General features: G+C 45.4%; 1 protein-coding gene across 1 annotated transcript in view; it reads left to right on the forward strand.

Annotated features, from left to right (window-relative positions):
* The window catches only part of ATP6V1B1 (ATPase H+ transporting V1 subunit B1), a 76,182-nt gene that overhangs the window by 15,866 nt on the left and 36,075 nt on the right, over positions 1-24,241 (forward strand). Inside the window, exons 2-3 of the mRNA XM_061584967.1 lie at positions 16,715-16,770; positions 20,357-20,455. Of these exons, the coding sequence (XP_061440951.1) occupies positions 16,715-16,770; positions 20,357-20,455 (155 nt within the window). The remainder of the gene's footprint in view (positions 1-16,714; positions 16,771-20,356; positions 20,456-24,241) is intronic.

Genomic DNA, 24,241 nt, shown 5'->3' on the forward strand with positions numbered 1-24,241 from the left:
GAAGAATTGTGGTGATGACCAGTTTTTTGTAAACCACTTAGAAGTCTTTACATTTAAGTGCTATATAAATTTTGTTGAATAAATAGATAAAAATAACATGTGAAACAGGACCTCAGTTTCTAAGTACGTCTTGTTAGGGTGGAATTCAGCCTTGTGCCAAGTTCAGGTGGTCAAACTGTTCCTGGACCTCATGGCCACTTCAGAATGGAAGACTCCTGAACAGCATTGTTGCAACAAGTATGAGCCACAAAAACTGAGTCAAGAACTTTCTGTTGGATTGTGCTCTCACTGAATAAATAAGACCTCACCATGCTCTACACCTCTTAGTTCATTGTGAATGCTGTAAGGCTGTTTAGCAACAACAGTCACGGGTGCAATGCAGAGGAAGTAAGAGTGTGCTTAAGCCTCACTGAAATCAATGGTGCTTAAGCGTATTTGGATCATTCTCAAGAAGCGGTGGTGACGATAAACGTCCCCCTCCCCCAGTCTTGGGCAGAAGAAAGAGAGATGCTTATTTTGCACTAACTGGGCAAGGGTGTCACAATACGGCAGTAACAAAAGCAGAACAGCCAGGCAAGGAGTGCAGAGGAGCCACTTTCCTGGGCCGTGTAGAGATGCCCTGAGGAGGAACCAGCAAAAATGTCGGTTTTGGTTACTCTCGTTTCTCATTTTTCCAATCTTAAGTTCAGTTCTCCACATTCTGAACATCAGTTTGCAAAAAAAAAAAAAACCAGTCCTCATGAGAATTCATCTGCATTTTTCGTGCGAATTTCTCTGAATACACACGTTTTTGTATGCCATTTTGCCCAATGTATACATGTTTGCAGTTTCCCCTAATACAATGCATTTTGTATATTATTTTCACTCACGCATGCATTTATATGTTCACCCTAGTATATGCATTTTTGGGTATATTACTTGGATGGAGAACTGCATTGCAACATCTGGAGAAGTGTGACTTTCAAAGGATGGCTGTGTTTCCTGTCCAGGTATTATTTTGGGGAATGTGAATTAGGTAGATTCACCTTCAAATGCATTGAATTCCCCCCCCCCCGGTTCTGAAGACACAGAAAGTGCATTTTAAAAAACACACACTATTTTGCCAGTTTTGTAATACTTCAAATGGTAAGTAACAACAACCAAAGACAAGGAGAAGTTCCCTTCTTTCATTCCCCCCCCCAAATTTAATCAAAGAGGCATAAACTTATCCAGACCAAAAGTAAATTGCCTGATATGAAGAATTTGTAGGTTTAACATCACTGTCTCTATTTAAGTGCATTTATGTGTTGTGAATGTCTACTCTTCTGTTGACTGTAAATATTTCACTGCCCCAAACCAGGACATCCTGAAGTTTGAAACTTGGTACAGGCCACCAATGTGTTGTGATCTGGTTTACAAATTACACAGGCAGCTCAAGTCAGAGGGCTGTTTGGCTCCTTTATTCCCAGCCTCAGTGGTCTTCAGCCACTTAATCAATTCTAAACTTCAGTTGATTAACTAATGGCTCTAAGGCTGGAAACCAGACTTGTACATTTTCTGAAGCCTTGTTGGCTCTCACAACAAAGAAAGGAAAATGAGAAGTTTTTGTCTAAGAACAAGTGGTAGGTTTTGTTTCTTATATGGCAAATTTGGTTGAGTTTCCTTCAATATCATCCAAGGAGCACCTATATTGCGGTTTTGGTGATACGCGAATATATTTAAAGTTAACTGATGAATGGGTTAAAAGCCAGGCAATTTATCAACTAACAACATTTTTAAATCAATGAGCTGCCCTAATTCAGTAGTACTGACCAGCAATTTTTTAAAAAGAGACAGACAGACAGACAGAAAGAAAGGGGGTCTGGATTCTGCAGTTGAAGCAGAATGATGCTGTCTGAGGGGAAGCATGTACTTTGCAGAGGAACCCTTAGGCTTGCTTGAGAGGGGGAGACCCCTCCAACAGATGCTGGGGGAAGGGGAAGAGGGGGGACTGGCAGAGTGGAAGCAATTAGCGAGTTGGTGTCGTTGGGCGTCCCCTTTGTCAGCACGGTCAATTTCCTTTGCTCCTTCCTCCCCTCTCTCTCCTGCCCCATGGGAGTTAATAGTACACAATTGTCAGGGTTAATTCAGATTGTCAATGACAGGAGCTGTGAAGGGAAGGTGGGTAGAGGCACACACACATTTTCTTCTCTCTTTTCTTTTAATTTGCGTCATCAACAATCAACCAACAGCTCCCTACCCACCTTTTCCCCTCTCCCTCTGACTCCCTTCACCTCTGCAAAGAAACCCCACAGCCCACCCACTCCGCTGCACCCAGGAGGAGTTAAAGCCCTGCTCTTTATCATGGCAACTCAAGCCCTTAATGATCTGAATTGGTGCTTTCCGGTGGTAGTGGTGGAGGTGGTGATTTCCCTTCCTCTGTCTTATTTTCATTCATTAAATATGTATATATAAAACCTTGGACTTTTTGTACAAAATTCAGCTGGGTGGGCAGCTCCGATACACACCTGCCTTCCCTCCCAGATAGCAGTAGTCCCTTTGCACATTTTCGGGATGATAATTTGAACTGGATTATAACTTCTACCACAGAAAATGTATAAACTGGGAGACAGACAGACAGACAGATGATAGATAGATAGATAGATAGATAGATAGATAGATAGATAGATAGATAGATAGATTGATTGATTGATTGATTGATTGATTGATTCTCCAAGCAGTGTACATATTCAATTTTATATAAAATTTGACTATAATAAGCAGACCAAATAAAAACAAAAGATGCATAAAACTACAATTAAAAAACACACATTTAAAACAAATGTAACTCAGTCATGTGTCAGGAGTGGATAGGCTTCCTGGAACAGAAAACTCTCCAGCAGACATCTGAAACAGTATACTGAAAGCACTTGCTTAATGTCAATAGGCAGGGAGTTCCAGAGGAGCAATTTCCACATTCTGTATGGCGTGATGGCACAGTAATAGATATCACGACAAAGGTGGACAGAAGGTAAACTACCACATAATGTTTATTCCACACTTGCAGGGAATCAATCATTTAGTGAGGAAGAACCTACTCTCTGGGACTCACTTCGTATTGATATTAGATAGGTGCCGTCATTGTACTGTTTTTGACTCCTGCTAAAAATTGGCAAGCCAGCCCAGGCATGTAACGTGTATTATTTATTCATTTATTTCATTTATTTCAGTTATGCATTGCTTCCCCATGAGGCATCCTGAAGCAATTTACAACATAATTAAAACATATATAAACCAGTTACTAATATAAAAGCAGTTAGAACAATTCCATATTTTTGTTGTTGTTATGTGCCTTCAAGTCAGTTATGACTTATGGTGACCCTATGAATCAGCGACATCCAATAGCATCTGTCATGAACATGTTCATGTTCAGATCTTGCAAGTTCAGGTCATAAGAACATAAGAAGAGCCTGCTGGATCAGGCCAGTGGCCCATCTAGTCCAGCATCCTGTTCACAGTGGCCAACCAGGTGCCTGGGGGAAGCCCGCAAGCAGATCCTGAGTGCAAGAACACTCTCCCCTCCTGAGGCTTCCGGCAACTGGTTTTCAGAAGCATGCTGCCTCTGACTAGGGTGGCAGAGCACAGCCATCATGGGAGACCCCTGAAGTCAGGAGGGGTGACACAAGCCACGGAGGAAGTGAAATTTCAAATCCCTGGGCACGAAGAGTTCATTTCGCTATACGTGTCAGATCTCTCGAACTTTGAGGTGATTCTGGGAATGCCCTGGCTAGCAAAGCATGAACCCAAAATAAGTTGGAAGGAGGCGGTGGTGTGGTTCACCTCACAGTATTGCCAGGAGAACTGTCAACCTGAAGGAATCAAGAACACCTTAGCGGGGGCAGTGCAAGAGATCGAGCAAGTGACCCTGCCACCAAAGTATGAAGAATTCAAATATGTGTTTGATGAAAAAGAGGCAGAGACTTTACCCCCCCACCGCCCTTACAACTGTGTGATTGACCTAGTGCCAGGAGCCAGCATCCCATCAGGGAGAATCTACTCTCTCACAGAGAATGAGAGGGAGGCCCTGAAGGAATTCCTGGATAAAAACCTGAGGCGAGGATTCATACGCCCCTCACAATCCCCTGCTGGAGCGCCACTATTGTTTGTGAAAAAGAAGGGGGGGAACTCAGACCCTGTAACGACTATCGCGCATTGAACCAGATCACCATCCCCAACAGCTACCCGCTGCCCCTGATCTCAGAGTTGCTGGACCGATTGCGCTCTGCAAAAATCTTCACGAAGTTGGATTTGAGAGGAGCGTACAATCTGATCAGAATGAAGGAGGGAGATGAATGGAAAACAGGATTCTTGACCGCTTACGGACAGTATGAATACCTGGTCATGCCGTTTGGGCTTTGTGGAAGTCCAGGAATTTTTCAAAAATTCATGAACGACGTGTTTAGAGACTTGTTGGACACGTATGTAATCTGTTACTTAGATGATATCCTGGTGTTCTCAAAGAACCAGGAAGACCACGACCAGCATGTGAAGACGGTGTTGAAGAGACTGAGAGAAAATCACCTGTATGCTAAATTAGAGAAATGTGGATTTGACCTCAAGTCTCTAGACTTCCTTGGATATCGAATCTCAGCGGAAGGCGTGGAGATGGACCCAGGGAAAGTAAGCTGCATATTGGACTGGGGCCAACCTGTCACCAAAAAGGATGTACAACGGTTTTTGGGGTTTGCCAATTATTACAGAAAGTTCATTCCAGGGTTTTCCAAATTAACAGCTCCTCTGACTGACTGTTTAAGGGGGAAGAAGTTTCAATGGACAGAGAACGCCACCGAGGCCTTTGAGGAGCTGAAGAGAAGGTTTGCTACTGAGCCCATTCTGCGCTTTGCTGATCCGAACCACCCTTTCGTAGTGGAAGCAGATGCTTCAGATTTTGCCATCGGGGGGGTCCTGCTACAATTAGACCAAGAAGGGAAGGAGCTGCACCCCTGTGCGTACTTCTCTCGGAAGTTAAAGCCTGCAGAGAAGAACTACACAGTTTGGGAGAAGGAGCTGCTGGCCATCAAGGACTCTTTTGAAAACTGGAGACAATACCTAGAGGGGACCTCTCATCGAATTGAAGTGCGCTCCGACCACAAGAATCTTGAAAGCCTCCAAACAGCCAGAAAGCTGAACCAGAGACAGATAAGATGGTCCCAGTTCTTCACTAGGTTTAACTTCCAGATTACTTACCATGCCCAAGCCAAAAACCAGAGAGCGGATGCCTTATCCAGACAGCCACAATACAAAGAAAGTGAATCCGAGGACCAGCCTCAGTACGTAATCCCGCCAGAGAAATTAACGTTGGGAGTATGCCAGCCTTCATGGGAAGAGGAACTCAAAAAGGCACAACAAGAAGATGCAGACATGCTAAAATATCAGCAGGAGACGGGACAAGGTCAAGACTCAGAAGTAACCTTTCACTGGAGAAATGGACTGTTATGGTTCAAAACCGCCAGATATGTGCCAGAAGGGGAATTAAGGCTCAGAATCCTACGCCAGTGTCATGATTCCATCACAGCGGGACACTTTGGGATTTACAAGACCATTCAGAACGTGGCCAAGGACTTCTGGTGGCCTAAAATGCGTTGGGATATTGAGAGTTATGTAAAGTCCTGCTCTGTCTGTCTGCGGACAAAAACACAAACAGGGACACCAGCAGGACTGTTACAACCGTTGCCTGTCCCACACGAACCCTGGAAGGACCTCTCCATGGATTTTATAACTGATCTACCCAAGTCCCAAGGAATGACAGCCATCTTAGTAGTGGTGGATCTACTTACCAAAATGGCACACTTTCTTCCTTGTGCAGGGGCCTTAGAGGCTAAAGAAACGGCCAAGTTATTCATAAAAGAAGTCTACCGGCTGCATGGATTGCCAAACAGCGTAGTCTCAGACCCAGGAACTCAGTTCACAGCCAAATTTTGGAGAGCAATGTGGAAACAGTTGCAGACGGAATTAAAACTCTCCTCCGCCCATCACCCCCAGACAGATGGGCAGACGGAACGCTTGAACGCCGTTTTGGAAAGATATTTACGAAGTTATGTGTCCTATCAACAGACTGACTGGGTATCATATTTGCATTTTGCACAGTTCGCCTACAACAATTCTCTGCACTCCAGCACTCAACAAACCCCGTTCTTCGCTAATTATGGATTCCATCCTAAAGTCTTTCCAAGCAGCTCAGAAGGAATGCTGGTACCGGCAGCTGAGAACTTCCTTAAGGAATTGCAAGCGGCGCAACAGACACTGAAACAGCAGTTAAACGAAGCCAAAACGGAGTACAAGCGAGTTGCTGACCTGCACAGGAAGGAGGGCCCCCCCCTTCAACCGGGAGACCAGGTATGGCTGTCCACCCGCTTCCTCCAGATGCTGGGCAAATGTAGAAAATTACAAGACAAGAGGGTGGGTCCTTTCGAAATAGAAACTCAAATCAATCCCGTGGCATACCGACTGAAGCTGCCTGACACGTTTAAAATACATCCTGTGTTCCATCGATCCCTCTTAACGAAAGCCGCCCCTCCCAGTGAGTTACGGCCGGAGGAACCTCCCGGAGCTCCACTCCTGGTAAATGAGCAGCTTGAGTTTGAAGTTGAGGAGATCTTAGATTCCAGGATCAGACGCCACAAGCTGCAGTACTTGATTCACTGGAAAGGCTATGGGGTGGCTGACAGATCATGGGAAGATGCAGCTGATGTGCATGCTCCAAAATTGGTAAAACTTTTCCATCAACATTTTCCCCACCGTCCCAAGCCAGACAAGGGGAGGGGGGCACAGCCTGGGAGGGGGGATGGTGTTGGAAGGCAGAGCTGGGGTCCCAATCCCGGGGAGCTGGATCCCGGAGAGTTGGGAGAAGAGTATTCGGATGGATGGCAGAGGGAAGGGGGAGGAACTTCCCCCCTTTGGAGCGAAGATGAAACAGAGGAACTGCCAGTGATAAGGTCGCTTAGCAACGGGGAGCCTGAGCCCTCCCTGGACATTCTCACGCCTCCCCCTCTTTCAGGCTCAGAGCAAGAGGGGGAAGAGGGAGGGCTGCTCACAGCCGAAAAGCGGGGAGGCAGTTTACCATCAGCCCCTCCCCTATCCCCCATCCTGGAATCGGAAACTTCAGAAGAGGAGGGGGTGATGCTTCCCCCCTCACCGCGCACACGCAGACAGCTGAAAAGACAGGAGAGAAGGGGGGGAAGGTGGGCAGCACCTGAGGGGCAGTTAAGGAGGAGCGAAAGATTGCGCGCCCGTTTGGCCCCTTCTTAAAGAACAGGCGGGAAGAAGTCCCTTGCTCTGTCAACTTTCTCCCAATGCCGCAGGACCTGTATCCCTGTATTGCTTCATGAGAAAACGCAGTCTTTGTTTGGACATTACCCTAATAAAACACGAATTAACTACAGCCGTTGGTCTGGTTCCGGAGTCACATCCTGGGCCTGACACTCCCTTAACCTGTTACTATTTCTCTGAAAGAATCTCTGCTGCCAGCATGGATACTCCTTCAAAACCTTTGTTTATGTTCAGCTAATGCTTATGCTCTTTTTGGTAGCTGACCAAGAACTAGGCCTGTTTGAATACTACACAGATTTTATTCAACAAATAAACAAACAAGATTACTTTAACTCAATTCTTAACCATGTGGTTAGTTAGTTATTTTTTAGTTCCAATATAAAGCACTTAATAAGTTCCTTAATGCCAAAAACCTATTTCACTACTCCAAGATAAACCACCCAAGTCCTATCTATCAACCAAGCAGTAGTCTATCTCACAAACTTTACCCTGTCTGTCAACTGTCGCAGCTTCAAAATACAAACATTTCAACCCTCAGATATTCATCAATCACCATACAGCACAGCCCGACATTCCACTCACTCATTCCCCCCTCTCAACACTAACTACTTATCACATACACTCAAACAACTTACCATGTTTTCTCTATTACATAAGCAGAAAACATTAACAATAAAGCATGGAACATCACAGTGGCCATTTAATGTAAGAGGAGAGAGGTTTGCATAAAACTTGCATGTGGTAATTTAGAGGTATAGGTTCAAGTTTAGAATTATTTACTATACTTTAAATAGTAATGCAATACATCTCACCATCGTACAGGTTATCTGTTTAGGTGCTAGCTACTGATGGGCAACACCAAGCTCCTCCCACCCTCTTGAGGGCACCAAGTTGGTGAAGGCTGAACTAGAGGACTGTCCTCTGTAAAGCAGGACATGCAATCAACCACCCTCATTGCTTTGCTGGCTGAGGAGTTTGTAAGACTGGACCTTATGCTGTCCTTTTACAATTGTCTCTAATGTGAGTGCAGAAGAAAAATATATTAAAATTAAGTTATGCAAAATAAACTGTTAGGGTTTACTACCTTCAAGGTGTGGTGATAAGCAACAGATGCTTTGAATCTGGATTAAGTTTATGAAAGCTAGATTTATCTCTGGCTATTACATACTGGAAATCATAGAAACTGACCTGATTTTGTTGTTGCTGCTGTTGTTGTTACGCATTGTGTAATTTTATCTTTTGCCCACCACTTTCCACTTAAAGAAAAAGCTGTCCGTAAGTGTGTTAAATTAAGTAAAAGAAAAAGAAATAAGTGGAGCCTCCATGTACAGAGGAAGTACATCTCTAAATTTATGGCACTCGGCGTTTGGGGAGGACTTTTAATAATAATAATAAAATTTAATTTGTGTGTCGCCTATCTGGCCAATGGCCACTCTAGGCGACGTACATATAGTAAATACAGTGAAATGCAATTCACTAAAATACACTATAACAATATAAAATTATAAATTATAATAACAGCAGAATACAGAGTAGGAGGCATTTCAAACATAAGAACATTAAGCCTCCCCAGAAGTCCCAAAAGCCTGTTGAAAAAGCCAGGTCTTTATGGCCTTGCGGAACATATTCAGGGAAGAGACGTGCCGAAGATCTTGTGGGAGGGAGTTCCAGAGGGTGGGGGCCGCCACTGAAAAGGCCCTCTCTCTAGTTCCCACCAACTTAGCTGATTTGGTTGGCGGGACTGAGAGAAGGCCTTGTGTGGCCGATCTTGTTGACTTCACAACCGTGGTTATGGCCAATAACCAGGGGAAGGGCCATGGCTCAGGGGCAGAGCATCTGCTTTACATGCAGAATGTCCCAAGTTCGGCCCTCAGCATCTCCACATGGGGCTGGGAGACAACTCTGCCTTAAACTTTAGAAAGCCACTGCCAGTCCATGCGGACAGTGCTGTGCTAGACGGATCCCAAGGATTTGACAGTATAAAGTGGCTTCCTATAACCTTTGCGGAGGCATCTAGCTGGCAATTGATGTTTGACTTGCTGGATCTTTGCCTGTTCTTCTGTTTTCAGGCAGAAGCCCCCACAGAAAGATGCCTGCTTGTTTATTTACATCCTTCTTTCTAATCTCAAGACTCTCAGGAATTCCTGGCTCAGCATTTTGGGCTGTGCAGGACTGGCCAACTGCCTGGACCAACGGTCCCATCCTCCCATTCTGCCACGCAGTCACTCCACTGTCATGGCAGATGTTGTCAGCAGAATTCTCAGTGCTGTGAGGGCTTTGCCTGTGTGTGCGTGTCGCAGGGAGGAGCAGTAATCCTACGTTAATTACACAATAGGCAGTTGGGCCATAAGTGGTGCTGGTGGACGTGTGTGTGATGTGGTGCATGATGTCAGGACCTGGAGAGCATAAGAACATAAGAACATAAGAAGAGCCTGCTGGATCAGGCCAGTGGCCCATCTAGTCCAGCATCCTGTTCTCACAGTGGCCAACCAGGTGCCTGGGGGAAGCCTGCAAGCAGGACCCGAGTGCAAGAACACTCTACCCTCCTGAGGCTTCCAGCAACTGGTTTTCAGAAGCATGCTGCCTCTGACTAGGGTGGCAGAGCACAGCCATCATGACTAGTAGCCGTCGATAGCCCTGTCCTCCATGAATTTGTCTAATCTTCTTTTAAAGCCATCCAAGCTGGTGGCCATTACTGCATCTTGTGGGAGCAAATTCCATAGTTTAACTATGCGCTGAGCAAAGAAGTACTTCCTTTTGTCTGTCCTGAATCTTCCAACATTCAGCTTCTTTGAATGTCCATTCTTAGGTTGTGGCCAAGGATGTCTTTCAGTGGGACCCAGATCTCCTGCCCCTTCCTCTCTCTTCTAAATTTTTTAAAAATGTATTTATATATTTATTACTTTGCTTAGAAGGCTGCTGCACTAGCTATCTTAATTTGCTCAAAGACCTAAATTTGCATCATCCATCCATATAAATTTGTGCCCTGGATCTGAATCTTTTAAATCCCTAGCAATGTCCCTGTTTCAGCAACAACCTCCCATTTCGGCGTTGTTTCAGGAGACCATGCTGGTGGCTTTAGCCTAGAAGAAACATTTATCCTGTTAAGAACATAAGAACATAAGAACATAAGAAGAGCCTGCTGGATCAGGCCAGTGGCCCATCTAGTCCAGCATCCTGTTCTCACAGTGGCCAACCAGGTGCCTGGGGTAAGCCCGCAAGCAGGACCCGAGTGCAAGAACACTCTCCCCTCCTGAGGCTTCCGGCAACTGGTTTTCAGAAGCATGCTGCCTCTGACTAGGGTGGCACAGCACAGCCATCATGGCTAGTAGCCATTGATAGCCCTGTCCTCCATGAATTTGTCTAATCTTCTTTTAAAGCCATCCAAGCTGGTGGCCATTACTGCATCTTGTGGGAGCAAATTCCATAGTTTAACTATGCGCTGAGTAAAGAAGTACTTCCTTTTGTCTGTCCTGAATCTTCCAACATTCAGCTTCTTTGAATGTCCACGAGTTCTAGTATTATGAGAGAGGGAGAAGAACTTTTCTCTATCCACTTTCTCAATGCCATGCATAATTTGATACACTTCTATCATGTCTCCTCTGACCCGCCTTTTCTCTAAACTAAAAAGCCCCAAATGCTGCAACCTTTCCTCATAAGGGAGTCGCTCCATCCCCTTGATCATTCTGGTTGCCCTCTTCTGAACCTTTTCCAACTCTATAATATCCTTTTTGAGATGAGGCGACCAGAACTGTACACAGTATTCCAAATGTGGCCGCACCATAGATTTATACAACAGCATTATGATATCGGCTGTTTTATTTTCAATACCTTTCCTAATTATTGCTAGCATGGAATTTGCCTTTTTCACAGCTGCCGCACACTGGGTCGACATTTTCATTGTGCTGTCCGCTACAACCCCGAGGTCTCTCTCCTGGTCGGTCACCGCCAGTTCAGACCCCATGAGCGTATATGTGAAATTAAGATTTTTTGCTCCAATATGCATAATTTTACACTTGTTTATACTGAATTGCATTTGCCATTTTTCCACCCATTCACTCAGTTTGGAGAGGTGGGCATATTCTCTCTTTTTTAAAGAAACGGCTGCTTTTGCGGGGGGGTGTGTGAAGAAGAAGGAAATATCCTGTTCTAGAAGCAACAGGGAAATTTGCCACAACAAAACCATATTTAGGAGACACACCAGCCCTTTATCTTCCTGGCCTCTGTCGCCTCACAGCAGGGGCAGTCTAGGCCCCGGCTCACCGATGTGTGAGCTCAAGTAAGCCGCCTTGCTGAGGCCTACTGGATAGGTTGTGATCTTTACAGAAATGGTGGCTGTCCGTGTCAGGCCGAATGGAGTTGACGCTACTAGATGTGGGCCAGAGGGGAAGGGGGAATTGCCTGCGAAAACTCGCCTCCCTCAGAAATCCCTTGGTAGCTGTCGCCAAAGGAATTTCTGGGAAACATTTAGCATTTAAAAATGACATTGATGAGGAGAGGGACTTACCCAAACAGTTCTATTTTTGTGTCTGGAAAGTAGAGATGGAAAGATCAATCCATTTCAGCTCCCTCCGTTTGTCATTTTTCCAGTCTTAAATTCACTTCTCCACGTTTCTGCAGCAATTTGCGATCCCTCAAACCCTCATGAAAATTCTTCAGCATTTTAGTGCAAATTTCTTTTAATAAATACCTTTTTATATGGGGTTTTGACTAATGTACACGTTTTTGCAAGCAGTTTCTCCTAATATAATGCATTTTGTATGCTATTTTCTCTAATATATTTATTTCCGTGCATGCTTTCCCCCGGTACATGAACGTTTGTAAACATTAGTTAGAGAACTGCATTGCAATATTCGGAAAAGTGTGAATTTCGAAGGATGGCTGTCGTTCAGTTCTTACATTGTTTTGGAAAGTGTGAATTTTATAGATTTGGCTTTAAATGCAAACTGAATTAAAATTTTCACCCATCCCTGCCAGTAAGGTACCAGGAGGCTGCACTGCAGCACTCATCAACATAATGCTCTCTAGATGTTTTGGATTACAACTCCCAAAAAATGCTGCTGGCTGGGGCTAATGGGAGTTTTGATCCAAAATCTCTGAAGGGCACGAGGTTGGCGAAGGCTGCTGTATTGTATTTGTTAACAACAGTGCTTTGTTGCAGTTTGGAAAGTGCTAGAAGGATGCTTCGACCCCTTTCAAAAACAGATGGTTATCAAAGGTGTGGGGAACTAGGACGATTATCTGTTGTCATGGGGTCTTTTTCTAAGTTGCAGGAGATAGCTATAACCTACTAGTTATAGCAGGTTATGAAATTAATAAATAGAGTTAAAAATCATTATTTAGTATCTTATAAAAGGATATGAGTTAGATGTTGAGTTTCTTTTATGGTGATAGATAAAACAACTGAAGACCTCTGTTAAAGCCACTTTGCTGTGTGATCTTGACAGTATTTCCCATCCTGTACCCGTGCATTTTGTTTAGGCCACAAACACAAAATGCACAGGTACAGGATGGGAAATACCCAGCTTAGCAGTAGTACGTGTGAGAAGGACCTTGGAATTGTAGTGGATCGCAAGTTGAACATGACCCAGCAGTGTGATGCTGCGGCAAAAAAGGCAAATGCGGTTTTGGGCTGCATAAACAGAGCTATAGTTTCCAGGTCGAGGGAAGTAATAGTCCCGCTATATTCTGCATTAGTCAGGCCTCATCTGGAATACTGCGTTCAGTTCTGGGCGCCTCATTTTAAGAAAGATATAGACAAGTTAGAGCGGGTCCAGAAGAGGGCGACGAGGATGATAGCCGGTATGGAGAACAAGTCTTATGAGGAAAGGTTGAAGGAACTTGGCATGTTCAGTCTGGTGAAGAGAAGGCTGAGGGGTGACATGATTGCACTCTTTAAGTACCTGAAGGGCTGTCACATAGAGGAGGGTACAGATTTGTTCTCTGCTGCCCCAGAGGGTAGGACTAGGTCTAATGGTTTTAAGTTGCAGGAGCGTAGATTCAGATTGGACATTAGAAGGAACTTCTTGACAGTAAGGGCAGTTCAGCAATTTATTTATTTATTTATTTATTATTTCAATTTATATACCGCCCTTAGCAGAATAGCTCTCAGGGCGGTGAACAAACAAGATAAAATACAATATATCATAGTAAAAAATCACAAAAACATGTACAAACAAACAACAGAAAGCACAACAAAAACGAAATACAACACAAATTAAGAAGGATACATGTTAAAAGTAGAAAGATTAAGAAAATTAAAAGATTAAAATGCCTGGGAGCATAAAAAGGTCTTTACCTGGCGCCGGAAAGATGGAAGTGTAGGCGCCAGGCGTACCTCTTCGGGGAGGCTGTTCCACAACTCAGGGGCCACCACAGAAAAGGCCCTAGATCTGGTAACCACCCTCCGGGCTTCCCGATGGGTTGGTACCCGGAGGAGGGCCTTAGATTCTGAACGAAGTGAACGGGTAGGTTCATAGCGAGAGAGGCGTTCCACAAGGTATTGAGGTCCCACGCCGTGTAAGGCTTTATAGGTCAAAACCAGCACCTTGAATCTCACCCGGAAGCAAATAGGGAGTCAGTGCAGACGCGCCAGAATAGGTGTTATATGCGAAGACCGACTGGTCCTCGTCAATAGTCTGGCAGCCGCGTTCTGCACCAGCTGAAGCTTCCGAACTGTCTTCAAGGGCAGCCCTACGTAGAGCACATTACAGTAATCCAATCTTGAAGTTACCAGAGCATGAACAATGGAGGCGAGGTCGTCCCTGTCCAGATAGGGGCGTAGTTGGGCTACGTAGCGGGGGGTTGGGCTCGATGGCCTACAAGGCCCCTTCCAACTCTATGATTCTATGTTATGTGTCCAAAAACATTAAGAAATTAAAAAGAGATTTAAAGCTCCTCCAAATGTCCTTTTTAATTATTGCACATTCATGATTATTTATGCTCATGATGCTACCAGGGCAGCCGCAGGTGATCCTGCCTTCAACACTGTTTGCACCTGCAGAAGTTATGGGATGGCCATACTGCTTCATTTCCATTCAGTGGATATCCCATAACTTTCTGCTGGTAGCCTGTAACCTTTTTATACCACAAATCTCCCAGTTTATTTTTGTCCCACTATAACCCATCTGGACAGCAATAATGTGTTAGCACTGAGGAAGCATTGCACAACAAGTAGTGAAGCAAAAGAAATCCACCACTAATGCAATATTATTCTGTTGAGAATATATTGCAAAATAAACCTGCAATGCGACACCAGCCTGGCATGGCCCCTAAAATAATCAGTTGAGGATAATATTTTTAAGGCTATCAATAGGCTGGCTAGGAGTCCAGCATCCCAAAGCTTAAAACTTATGGGGAAGGACTTAGTGATGTCCTGGAGAGGGACCTTGAGATGTCCTGGGGCCGCCAACTCTTCAAATACAAAAATCTAATAGCTAGGCAGGGCTCAGGGAAATACTGCTTCATATGGTGCATTTTAACTTCAGGATTTGCAGCTATGAAATGTGGTGATGGCCACCAACTTGGATGACTTTAACAGAGGATTGCACAAATTCATGGAGAGTAACACTATCAATGGATGCAAGTCGCAATGGCTATGTACTATCAAGTGCAGAGAGTTGCTGTTGAGCTCAGTCCTGCTTGCAGGCTTCCCATTGGGGCATCTGGTTGGTTAATGTGAGAACAGGAGGCTGGACTAGATGGCCTCCCTTTGGCCCAATCCAGAGGGGCTCTTTGTAAGTTAGGAGGATATAGCCCAGAGGTAAATGGATAGAGCTAGAGATGTGAAGGCTCAGGGGAAGGAGAAAGCAGGGGGGGAGAGAACCAGTCTCTCTCCCCACCTCCCACCCATTTTTCCACTTGAAAAACTGGAAATTGATGGAAATGGGGGGGGGGGACCTGTTATGCAATATTTTCTCTTTCAGCGGCATTTTTTAAAGAGGTGCTTCTTTTTGGAACTCGAAATCACCTTGGAAAGCCACCCTCTTTGTGAAGCTGAACCTATGTCTTAACCCCTCCACCCTCATCCCCAATTGGAATGAAGCCTGATTCTTGCCCTGGTATCCGCCTGCTGTTTCCCTGGCTTCTGCCTCTCCACTTCCTCTTGCCTTCCTTCCCACATCGCGGACATCTAGACTGTAAGCTTCTGGGAGCAGGAACCTATTTTTGTTGCTTCTAGTATATTCTGTTGCTTTAAAATATCCATTGGTATAACCCTCTATCAGTGCTTGGAACGAACTAATTCAGATTAACTAATTCACTGAATTAATTTTAAAAAATCTCTGAATTACACGTGAAAGTAATTCCTATAATTTCTGGGTGAAGAGAACATGAATTAAGTTCCTTTCGTGATGGAACTTTGGGCAAATTTAAATCCGGTTCGGTGGGTTTCGTTGTACATAACTCTGTGTTTGATTGCGGTCCATTGCGCTTGCCATTTTTACCTCTGAAAAGTGATGCTGTTGTTTAAGCTTAAATATCATATTTGTTGGGGGGAAATAAATACAACTCTGAAGGCTGGGGGGGGGGGAAAGGTGCTGAGGACCCTGTGAATGAATTGTGAACTGAACAGTGAATAGAACCAAGTTAGTTCCTTTTTTGGAGGGGGTGAACTGGAACTGGAACAAATTCCAATTTAAAATGAATTTTCCAAGCACTGCCCTCCATGATCCATGTACACTGATACTGCTCTACACAAAATTATTTATCAGCAGCAGCAGCATTTATTACCTACCTTCTACAACAATTTAAAAATATGACATTAAGAATAATTTTAAAACAACTTCAGCAAATCCAGACAAGTGGGCTCTTCTGTCCTTTCAGCAGTCAAGCTATTCAGTGCTCCCTTATTGCTTGCTTCTCTTAGTCATTGGGGAGAAATACAATTCAGTTCACATTTAAAACCAAATCTATTAAATTAACATTTTCTGGAACACAATGAGAACTGAAACTCAGCCGTCCTGCAAAATTTGCACTAAAATCCAAAGTTTGCAATGCAGTTCTCCATATGTCTATACTAGGGGAAAGTGTGCATAAAAATGAATGTATTCATGAAAATAGCATACAAAATTCATATTACAGAAAGTATGCATTATATTTGAAGAAATTGCTTGCAAAAATGTGTATGTTAAGTAAAACTGCATACAAAAATGTGCTTCTTAGGAGAAATTTGCACGAAAAGTATTTTCATGAGGTTTTTTTAAAAAAAAAACCCACAAACTGCTACAGAAATGTGGAGAACTGAATTTTCGACTGGAAAAATGAGAAACTGAGGGAGCTGAAATTGACAGATCTTTCCATCTCTACTCCTTATTCTAGTCCTCATGAACTCTTTTTTACAGTCCTCCAGTTGCACATGTTTTCCTTTTGTCTGTGTTCATCCCTCAATGGTCCAATAACTCCTTCTTTTCCCATCTTCTTTCCACAGCCTACTGGACAGTGAGTGGCGTGAATGGGCCATTGGTGGTACTGGACAATGTTAAGGTACAAGGCGACATCTGCTTCTTAAAATGCAATTTTATAGATATATAGAAAGAGACAGAGAATTGCTCAAAACAAAATAAGTCTAAATTAGCTATCAAGGGAGCCTAATTTCAGGCTCGGATTAAACATTGCCAATGATGCAAAAGTTCGTTTCATCGCGTGAAACACCTGAGTCTGAGAATTCCCTGCCTCTTGACATTAGAGAAGTGTCCTCTGTCATTTTAGACACCTGCTGAAAACCTTTTTATTTCAGCAAGCCTACTCAGGCATATAATTTAGTTACTTATATTTGTCCTGAAGGTTTTTAAATGATTTTTATCTGTGATTACATAACAATCATTTTATGTGTATTCATTTTTAATTGCTTCATGATTTTAGCTGTGGTTTTATTTACTTTTTTACTGGTACACCACTTAGAGAAGGTCTTTGATTTAAATGGTTTATTCCCATTTTTTAAAAAATAAAGAAATAATTTGCAAAAGGCGGCATGTTATGCAAGCAGATCAAGCCACAGGCTGTCCACACGGGTCACATTCCTCCAGTCCTATTCTGTTGCAAAATCATTCAGGTCTCCAAACCTCCTGTACAACAGAAGCTAAACATCTCTGTGGAATTCGCCTATGGAATTCACTGCCATTCGATGTGGCAATGGTCACAGGTTTTAAAAAGGGATTAGGCAGATGAATGGGGGGAGGGGTTTGCCCATTAGTGGTAAAATGGGCCCTCCATATTCAAAGGCAGTCTACCCATTAATTCCAGGTGCTGGGAAGCAAAAATGGCAGAGGCCTTCAGGCCCTACTGGTGGGCTTTTGGAAGCAGCTGGCTCTAGCTAGCCACAGTGGGAAGCAGCCTGGTGGGACTAGTTGGAGCATTGGCCTGGTTTGTTAGGGTTCCCCCTTTGCCCACTGCCCAAGGAGGCAGTGCTGGGAGGGGGCCATACATCCGAAGGATAGGCAACTGGGTCCGGCAAGTGCTAAACACAGGACTGTGCAAGCCCTGGTGACCTGCTCATTGCTGCGGTGCTCTGGGCTTCAAGATGCTGCCCCTCAGCAGTGCAAACCTCGCTTCGGCCCTGCCATGTCTTTGCCTGTCCTGCTTACAAGATGTCAGGTGTCGGGCAGGTGGGCAGGACTTGGCCCCAACAGCCTTGTGAGCCAAATGCGGAGGCCAGGCAGGCCTAATCAGACCGGTGGGCCAGAGGTTCCCCACTGCTATCATGGGACAATAGTAGGAGCAGGACAGAGCTGTGTATTCGCCTAAGTAGGAGAAAGAGAGAGATTGAAAGCCAGGTCATTGCAGCTTGGGAGGAGGGGAAGGGAGCTGAGCTGGCAGACTACCTGTAGCGTAGTGGCAAATTCAGAAGTGCAGGGTCCCTTCATGTTAGTCACAGCCATGCCCCCTCCTTTTTTTGCTGCGGGTTGAGAATGAGATCCTTGTTAATGCCTTCTCCCACAACAACAGAGCATACAAAGGGAGTGTGTTAGCTACTGAGAAGAGTCTTCTTAGCAGCTGACTCATCTCCTTTCACTCTGATTGGCTCCAATCAGCAGGAAAGGATAAGGAAGCATGCTAGCAGACTCTTCTCAGTGGCTCACACTTCCCTTTCATGCTGATTGGCTCATAGGGTGCTAGACATTGGACCCTGCTGGGACCATGCTCCCAAAAAAGTAAAGGGTCTAAGATCCCCCAAGACCCCAGACAACTACACCCCCGCAGACCACCAGTGCACCTCCATACTGGGAAAAACTGCACCTGATGAACTTTTGTCTGTCATGCAGCTGCTAATGGCTCAGGGATCCTGCCATAGCCAGGCTTGCTCTTGTTCCTTCACTTCCCATTTGTTTCTCAGGAGCAGGACTACACCTGCCCCACCAGCTCTGCGTAAGGAAGGTGCCTCCCCGCCATTTGCTGCTACAGCAGGTGCAAGGCTCCTGCCAAAGGTTTTGACCTCATGGCCCCTCCAGACGTCCTTTTTATTGTGCATTCATGTTGACTTTATTTATTTATTATTTGATTTATATCCTGCCCTTCCTCCCAGTAGGAGCCCAGGGCGGCAGTTGTGCTTAAGGTGGTTCCAAGGTGGTTACATGGAATCCCACTTTCAATACTGTTTGCACATGCAGAAGTTAAGGGGCGAGCATACTGTTTTGTTTCCAATCAGTGCATGACCCGTAACGTCCTGCTGAAATGCTACAACCTTCTGTATCACAAGTGTTCTGGTTTCAGTTTTGCCCTGCTTTCATTGTGCTGCAGTGCAGGAGTGCCCCTCCGGATGGCAATAATGCAATAACCCTGGGGACGCATTGCAGAACAACTGATAAAGCAGAATGATGTGTGGGTGCTCCAGTATAAATCCACCACTGATGCATGATTATTGCATCAATGACATGTTGCAGTCTGAAGGGGTGCGAAATAAGCACTGCTGTGCCCTCCAAAGAGGGCCTCTGGTTGCATCCATCACAATGAGGCACCATCCAAGAATACACCTGCAATCAGCCAGCCTTCAGTTAAGCTCTGCTGGTGCTTAGACTCTGGGGTGTAGATCTGGAAGGGCATCCCTTGGACCAGAAGAATTTTCCTCTAGATTTTCCACCAGGATCCAGTTAGAATCCAGCTGCCAATCCCAAAAGGAAGCCTTTGGGTAAAGAGCTTAACCAGATCTGTTGGACAGGTTGGGCTTACCTGCCGGTTTTCAATTTTAGGCCAGCAAAGATGGATTGGTTTGAAAGAGTGACCTCTAGTGGCTATAAAGAATGGGGCTTCTTCAAAATGAGGAAGGTGGAGAAGAAACTGAAGTCTTATTCAGGAACTGATAGTAAGGTGAAATTAAGATACGCTATGTAAGGAACAATTAACAGACTATTACCACTAATCCCTTAGTCACAATCAGTTCAACATTAAGAAATCGAACAGGCTGAATCTGCCATATAGTAAGTGTTTAATTAAAGGTGTAGGGGGCCCTTACAAGCCTCAATAACGTTTTGCCTGTCCTGATTAGACTGGCAGGAGTGAAAACTTCATTGTATTTATTTTAAATTGCCACAATAGGTCTGAAAAGAACACAGGAAGACAACACAGATAAAAAATATAGAATACAACAGTCTGAATGCTCCATAAAAAATGAGCGACCAAAGCGTGGCAACTCCAGAGAAAAGCGCTGGTGTGGAGGCATTCTGGCAATGCCCAGCCTCTAGAAGCAAACAGGAGGATGCTTTAATGTATTTATTTAGAACAGATGTATGGAGCACCCACACACAAAGACACGTAATCCAAAATGGCTCACAACAAGAACAAAAATCCATCAGGCAATTAAAATCAGCCACCATTAAAAACAACAAGAAAAAACCCCATCCAGGACCTGGGAGACAAAGGCACTATTCGCATGCATCCAGCGTGTGGAATTCAGAGTTATACTTCCCTTGTACATGGAAGCCTGATTTAACTGCGGCGTCTAACTGCCATCGATACATTTATCCACCATGCACTTGCAGGATCCTCCTTTCGGCGAAACGAAACTTTCTTAGGGAAGGTTGCAGCAATTGTGCTCCTAATCTCCTTCTGACCCTTTGCTTCCCTTCCCTTGCAGTTTGCCCAGTATGCCGAGATTGTCAACTTCACCCTTCCGAATGGCACACAGCGGAGCGGGCAGGTCTTGGAAGTGGTGGGTTCGAAAGCAATTGTCCAGGTGGGTGAGAAAGACAGTGTCGAACCCAAGTCTCAGCAGGGCTCAGTTTGAACCAGGGCACTGCCTGTCACTTGCTTTGAATGCTCCTCTTTGGAACAACAGCTAGTAATCATTATCAGTTATATAGCCCATTTTCATATGCAATGCTCCACTAATTTTGCTTTTCCTGCAAGGGAGGACAGTTCCCATTTCGAGGGGGGGGGGAGATAAGTCTGAGAGGAAAAAAAGACCCACAAAATCAGACAATTCACAAAAGACATCTTTACCTATTTGCTTAGAATGCCTTAGATGCAGTTCTTACACATCATGAGTGAACAGCGACTGGCTGTTTAAGAACATAAGAAAAGCCTGGCTGAATCAGGCCGAAGGGGGCCATCTAGTCCAGCATCCTGTTCTCACAGGATGGCCAGATGCCTGCCAGCAGCACCTGAGTGCAAAGCACATTGTTCAGTTGTGCTTCCCACTGCCTGATTCTGGGGGTAATATATACAGCCATCAGTGGTGACTAGTAGCCACTAATGGACTTATCCACTATGAATGTGTCTAATCCCCTTTTAAAGCCACCCCAGTTTGGGGCCATCACTATTTCCTGAAGCAGGGAAGTCCAGCAGGGAAGTCTACGTGCTGCCTGTAGTACTTCCTTTTTCTCTATCCCGACTCCTCCAACATTCAGCTTCATTGGATGGCCTCACTGGGTTATAGTATTATGAAAGAGAAAAATTCTCTCTATCCACTGTCTCCGTGCCATGCATAATTTTATAAACTATCATGTCATCTCTTACTCGCCTTTTATCTAAACTAAAAAGCCCCAAATGCTGCATCCTTTCCTCGCAGGGGAGTCATTCCATCCTCTTGATCATTTTAGTTGCCCTTTTCTGAACCCTTTCCAGCTCTCCAATATCCTTTTTGAGGTGAGGCAGCCAGAACTGTACACAGTATTCCAACTGCGGCCGCGCCATATATTGATACATACAACAGCATTATGATATCAGCAGTTTTATTTTCAATCCCTTTCCTAATGATTACTAGCGTGGAATTTGCCTTTTTCACAGCTGCCACACCCTGGGTCAGCATCTTCATCAACCTATCCACTACCACCCCAAGGTCTCGCTCCTGGTCAGTCACTGCCAGCTCAGACCCCATGAGAGTAATGTGAAATTCAGAGGTTTTGCTCCAATATGCATAACTTTACAAACTGAATTGCACTTTCCATTTTACTGCCCATTCATTCAGTTTGGAGTGGTCTTTTTGGAGCTCTTCACAATCCCATTTGTTCTTATCTCCCTGAGCAACTTAATGTCCTAAGAAAACTTGGCCACCTCACTGCTCACCCCAAACTCTAAATTATTTATGAACAAGTTAGGTCTATAAGCCAGAGTTAAATGGAAACCCCACCTTCAGGAGCAGGCTACCTCTGGACGCCAGGTGATGGAGCCATACAACACAAAATGGATATTACCTTTATTACTGGCTGACCGTTTGTGGACATTGGCTAAAGGTCTGACCCATTAGGGCTCTTCTTAGGTTCATCGCTGACCAGGGATTTGAATTCTGGTCTCCTGGCTCCCAGTCCAATTCTCTCTATTTGGTGTGTGGTTTTTCATGTTCTATACCACCTTGGCTACCCTTGGGGTTATAAATGCTACTATAAATAAATAAGCTCCCTGAGAAGAGGGATTGGTTATTAAACCACTCTGGGAACTATAGTTCTGTGAGGGGAAGAGGGGTCTCCTCCCGACTCTCAGCACCCTTAAACTACAGTTCCAGGATTCTGTGGGGGTAGCCAGGACTGTTTTAAAGTGACATGATACTGCTTTAAATGCGTAGTGCAGATGGGGCCAAAGATGCCAGTTGCTAAAAATGGGGGTCTGACACTTAGAAATTGGGGATGGTTTCTCAGCCGTGATGCCAGGAATAATGGGCTAAAGGTCATTGTGACAGCAAGCCAAGCAGGGAAACCCTGTATGTCCCTGTAAGTCCCACAGTGTTCACCCAAGTACGTGCGTCAGGGCCACTGCCATAGTTATCTGCCTCTTCTTCAGTTCAGCAGCTTTTTCAGATGATTCTGCAGCAGAGGGAAGTTAATGTTTAATGTCCTTGAGCCACCAGGGCAGGTTTGCAAGCTCAGTGCGCTGCCTGCGCCTGGAACTACAGGAGCCATAAATGGATCATTCATGGGTGAAAGAGGGAAGGGGACGGATCCTGACATGAGACTCAGAAAAGCAAATCGAAGCCTGATGTTGCCTGGAATCTTTCGGAGCTAAACCACCACAAGCCAAAGCGAAAGTTTCAGGGCAGATATAAATCAGGAACCCGAAAAGGACAGGCCTCTAAACAGCTCGATCGGGGTGGAGAACCTTTTCCAGCCCAAGAGCCACATCCCCTTCTGAACAACCTGAACAGGCCACATGAGCATAGTGGGTGGGGCAAAGTGGGCTGAGCCTTTGTAAGGTAGGCTTGCTTCAGCCCCCCCCCCCCGTGTCTTCCGCCCAGACAAGCAAGGGGCAGGATCAGCATTCAAAGACACGTTCCAGCAAGCAAAAGCCCTCGAGGATGAGGCAAAATAGGGCTGGGGAGTGGCGTGGCCTGGGGAGAGAGGTCTGGCTAGGGAGGGGATGTGGTCTGGGGAGAGTCCCGAGGGCCAGGCAGAGAGGCTTGGGGGGCCGCATTTGGCCCACGGCCCTGAGGTTCTTTACTGCCGAGTTGGATTAGAAGAGATTGTTGCAGTGCTGTACTGCAGGGCACTAATACCGCCCAGGGTGTGTGCTGTGGCTGCTGAACAAGCACAGATGGTGGCCTTGAGAATTCAAATTCCTAAGAACAGCAAGCATTTGAAAATGTATGTTTCTAGCCCTTAAGGCCCCCTGCCTCCTGGGCCTTCTTACTTCTCACTCAGCTGCCCAGCACCTTTGCCTCAGCCAGCGGCGTCACTAGCGGGAGTGCGGGGGGGTGCGGACCTCCAGCACGCGTGCACACGCTCCAGGCTGGTGGTGGAAGGCCCGTCCCGGCTTCACTGCCAGCGAGCGGGCACCTGCTTTCCGTCTCACCCGCCCGCCTCCGAGGAGGAGTTGGCTGCGCCGACCCGGAGCGCTTCTCGGCTCCTTTGCTGGGCAACGGTGCAGGGCGGGGCGGCTCTGGGTGTCACCCCCCTCAGGGTGTCACCCGGGTGCGCTCCGCACCCTCTGCACCCCGGTAGTGACGCCCCTGGCCTCAGCTTCCTCCACTTTTCACTTTCTCGTGCCATTTTTCCTTCCTGTGTCCATCCATCCTGGGTTCATCCCCTCCTATCCCTAAAAGGGTTGTCAAATATTTTCCTGATACTTCTGCAGTGCCTCCAACAGTGGCTTGACCTATAGAAACTTGTCAGGCAAAGCTAATCCTTCTCTCATGGAGATACCCTGATGAGAATAGCTAGACCTGCTAAATTTCCTCTGCTTCTAGCTGCTGTTAAAGGCACCAGAACAGCAGTGCCGGTAAAAAAAGGAAACGTTGGCAATCTTAACCCTTCAGGCCTGCATGCAGCTTTTCTTCCCGGCAAACTGACCTTTCAGAGCAGGTGCATTGTTCTGTCAACATACAATGACTGGCCTTTTCATAGAATCATAGAAGAGTAGAGTTGGAAGGGGCCTACAAGGCCATCGAGTCCAACCCCCTGCGCAATGCAGGAATCCAAATCAAAGCATCTCCGACAGATGGCTGTCCAGCTGCCTCTTGAAGGCCTCCAGTGTCGGAGAGCCCACTACCTCTCTAGGTCATTGGTTCCATTATCGTATGCCTTTTTTGCAG

The sequence above is a fragment of the Rhineura floridana genome, chromosome 9 (assembly GCF_030035675.1).
Source record: "Rhineura floridana isolate rRhiFlo1 chromosome 9, rRhiFlo1.hap2, whole genome shotgun sequence".
Lineage (NCBI taxonomy): Eukaryota > Metazoa > Chordata > Lepidosauria > Squamata > Rhineuridae > Rhineura > Rhineura floridana.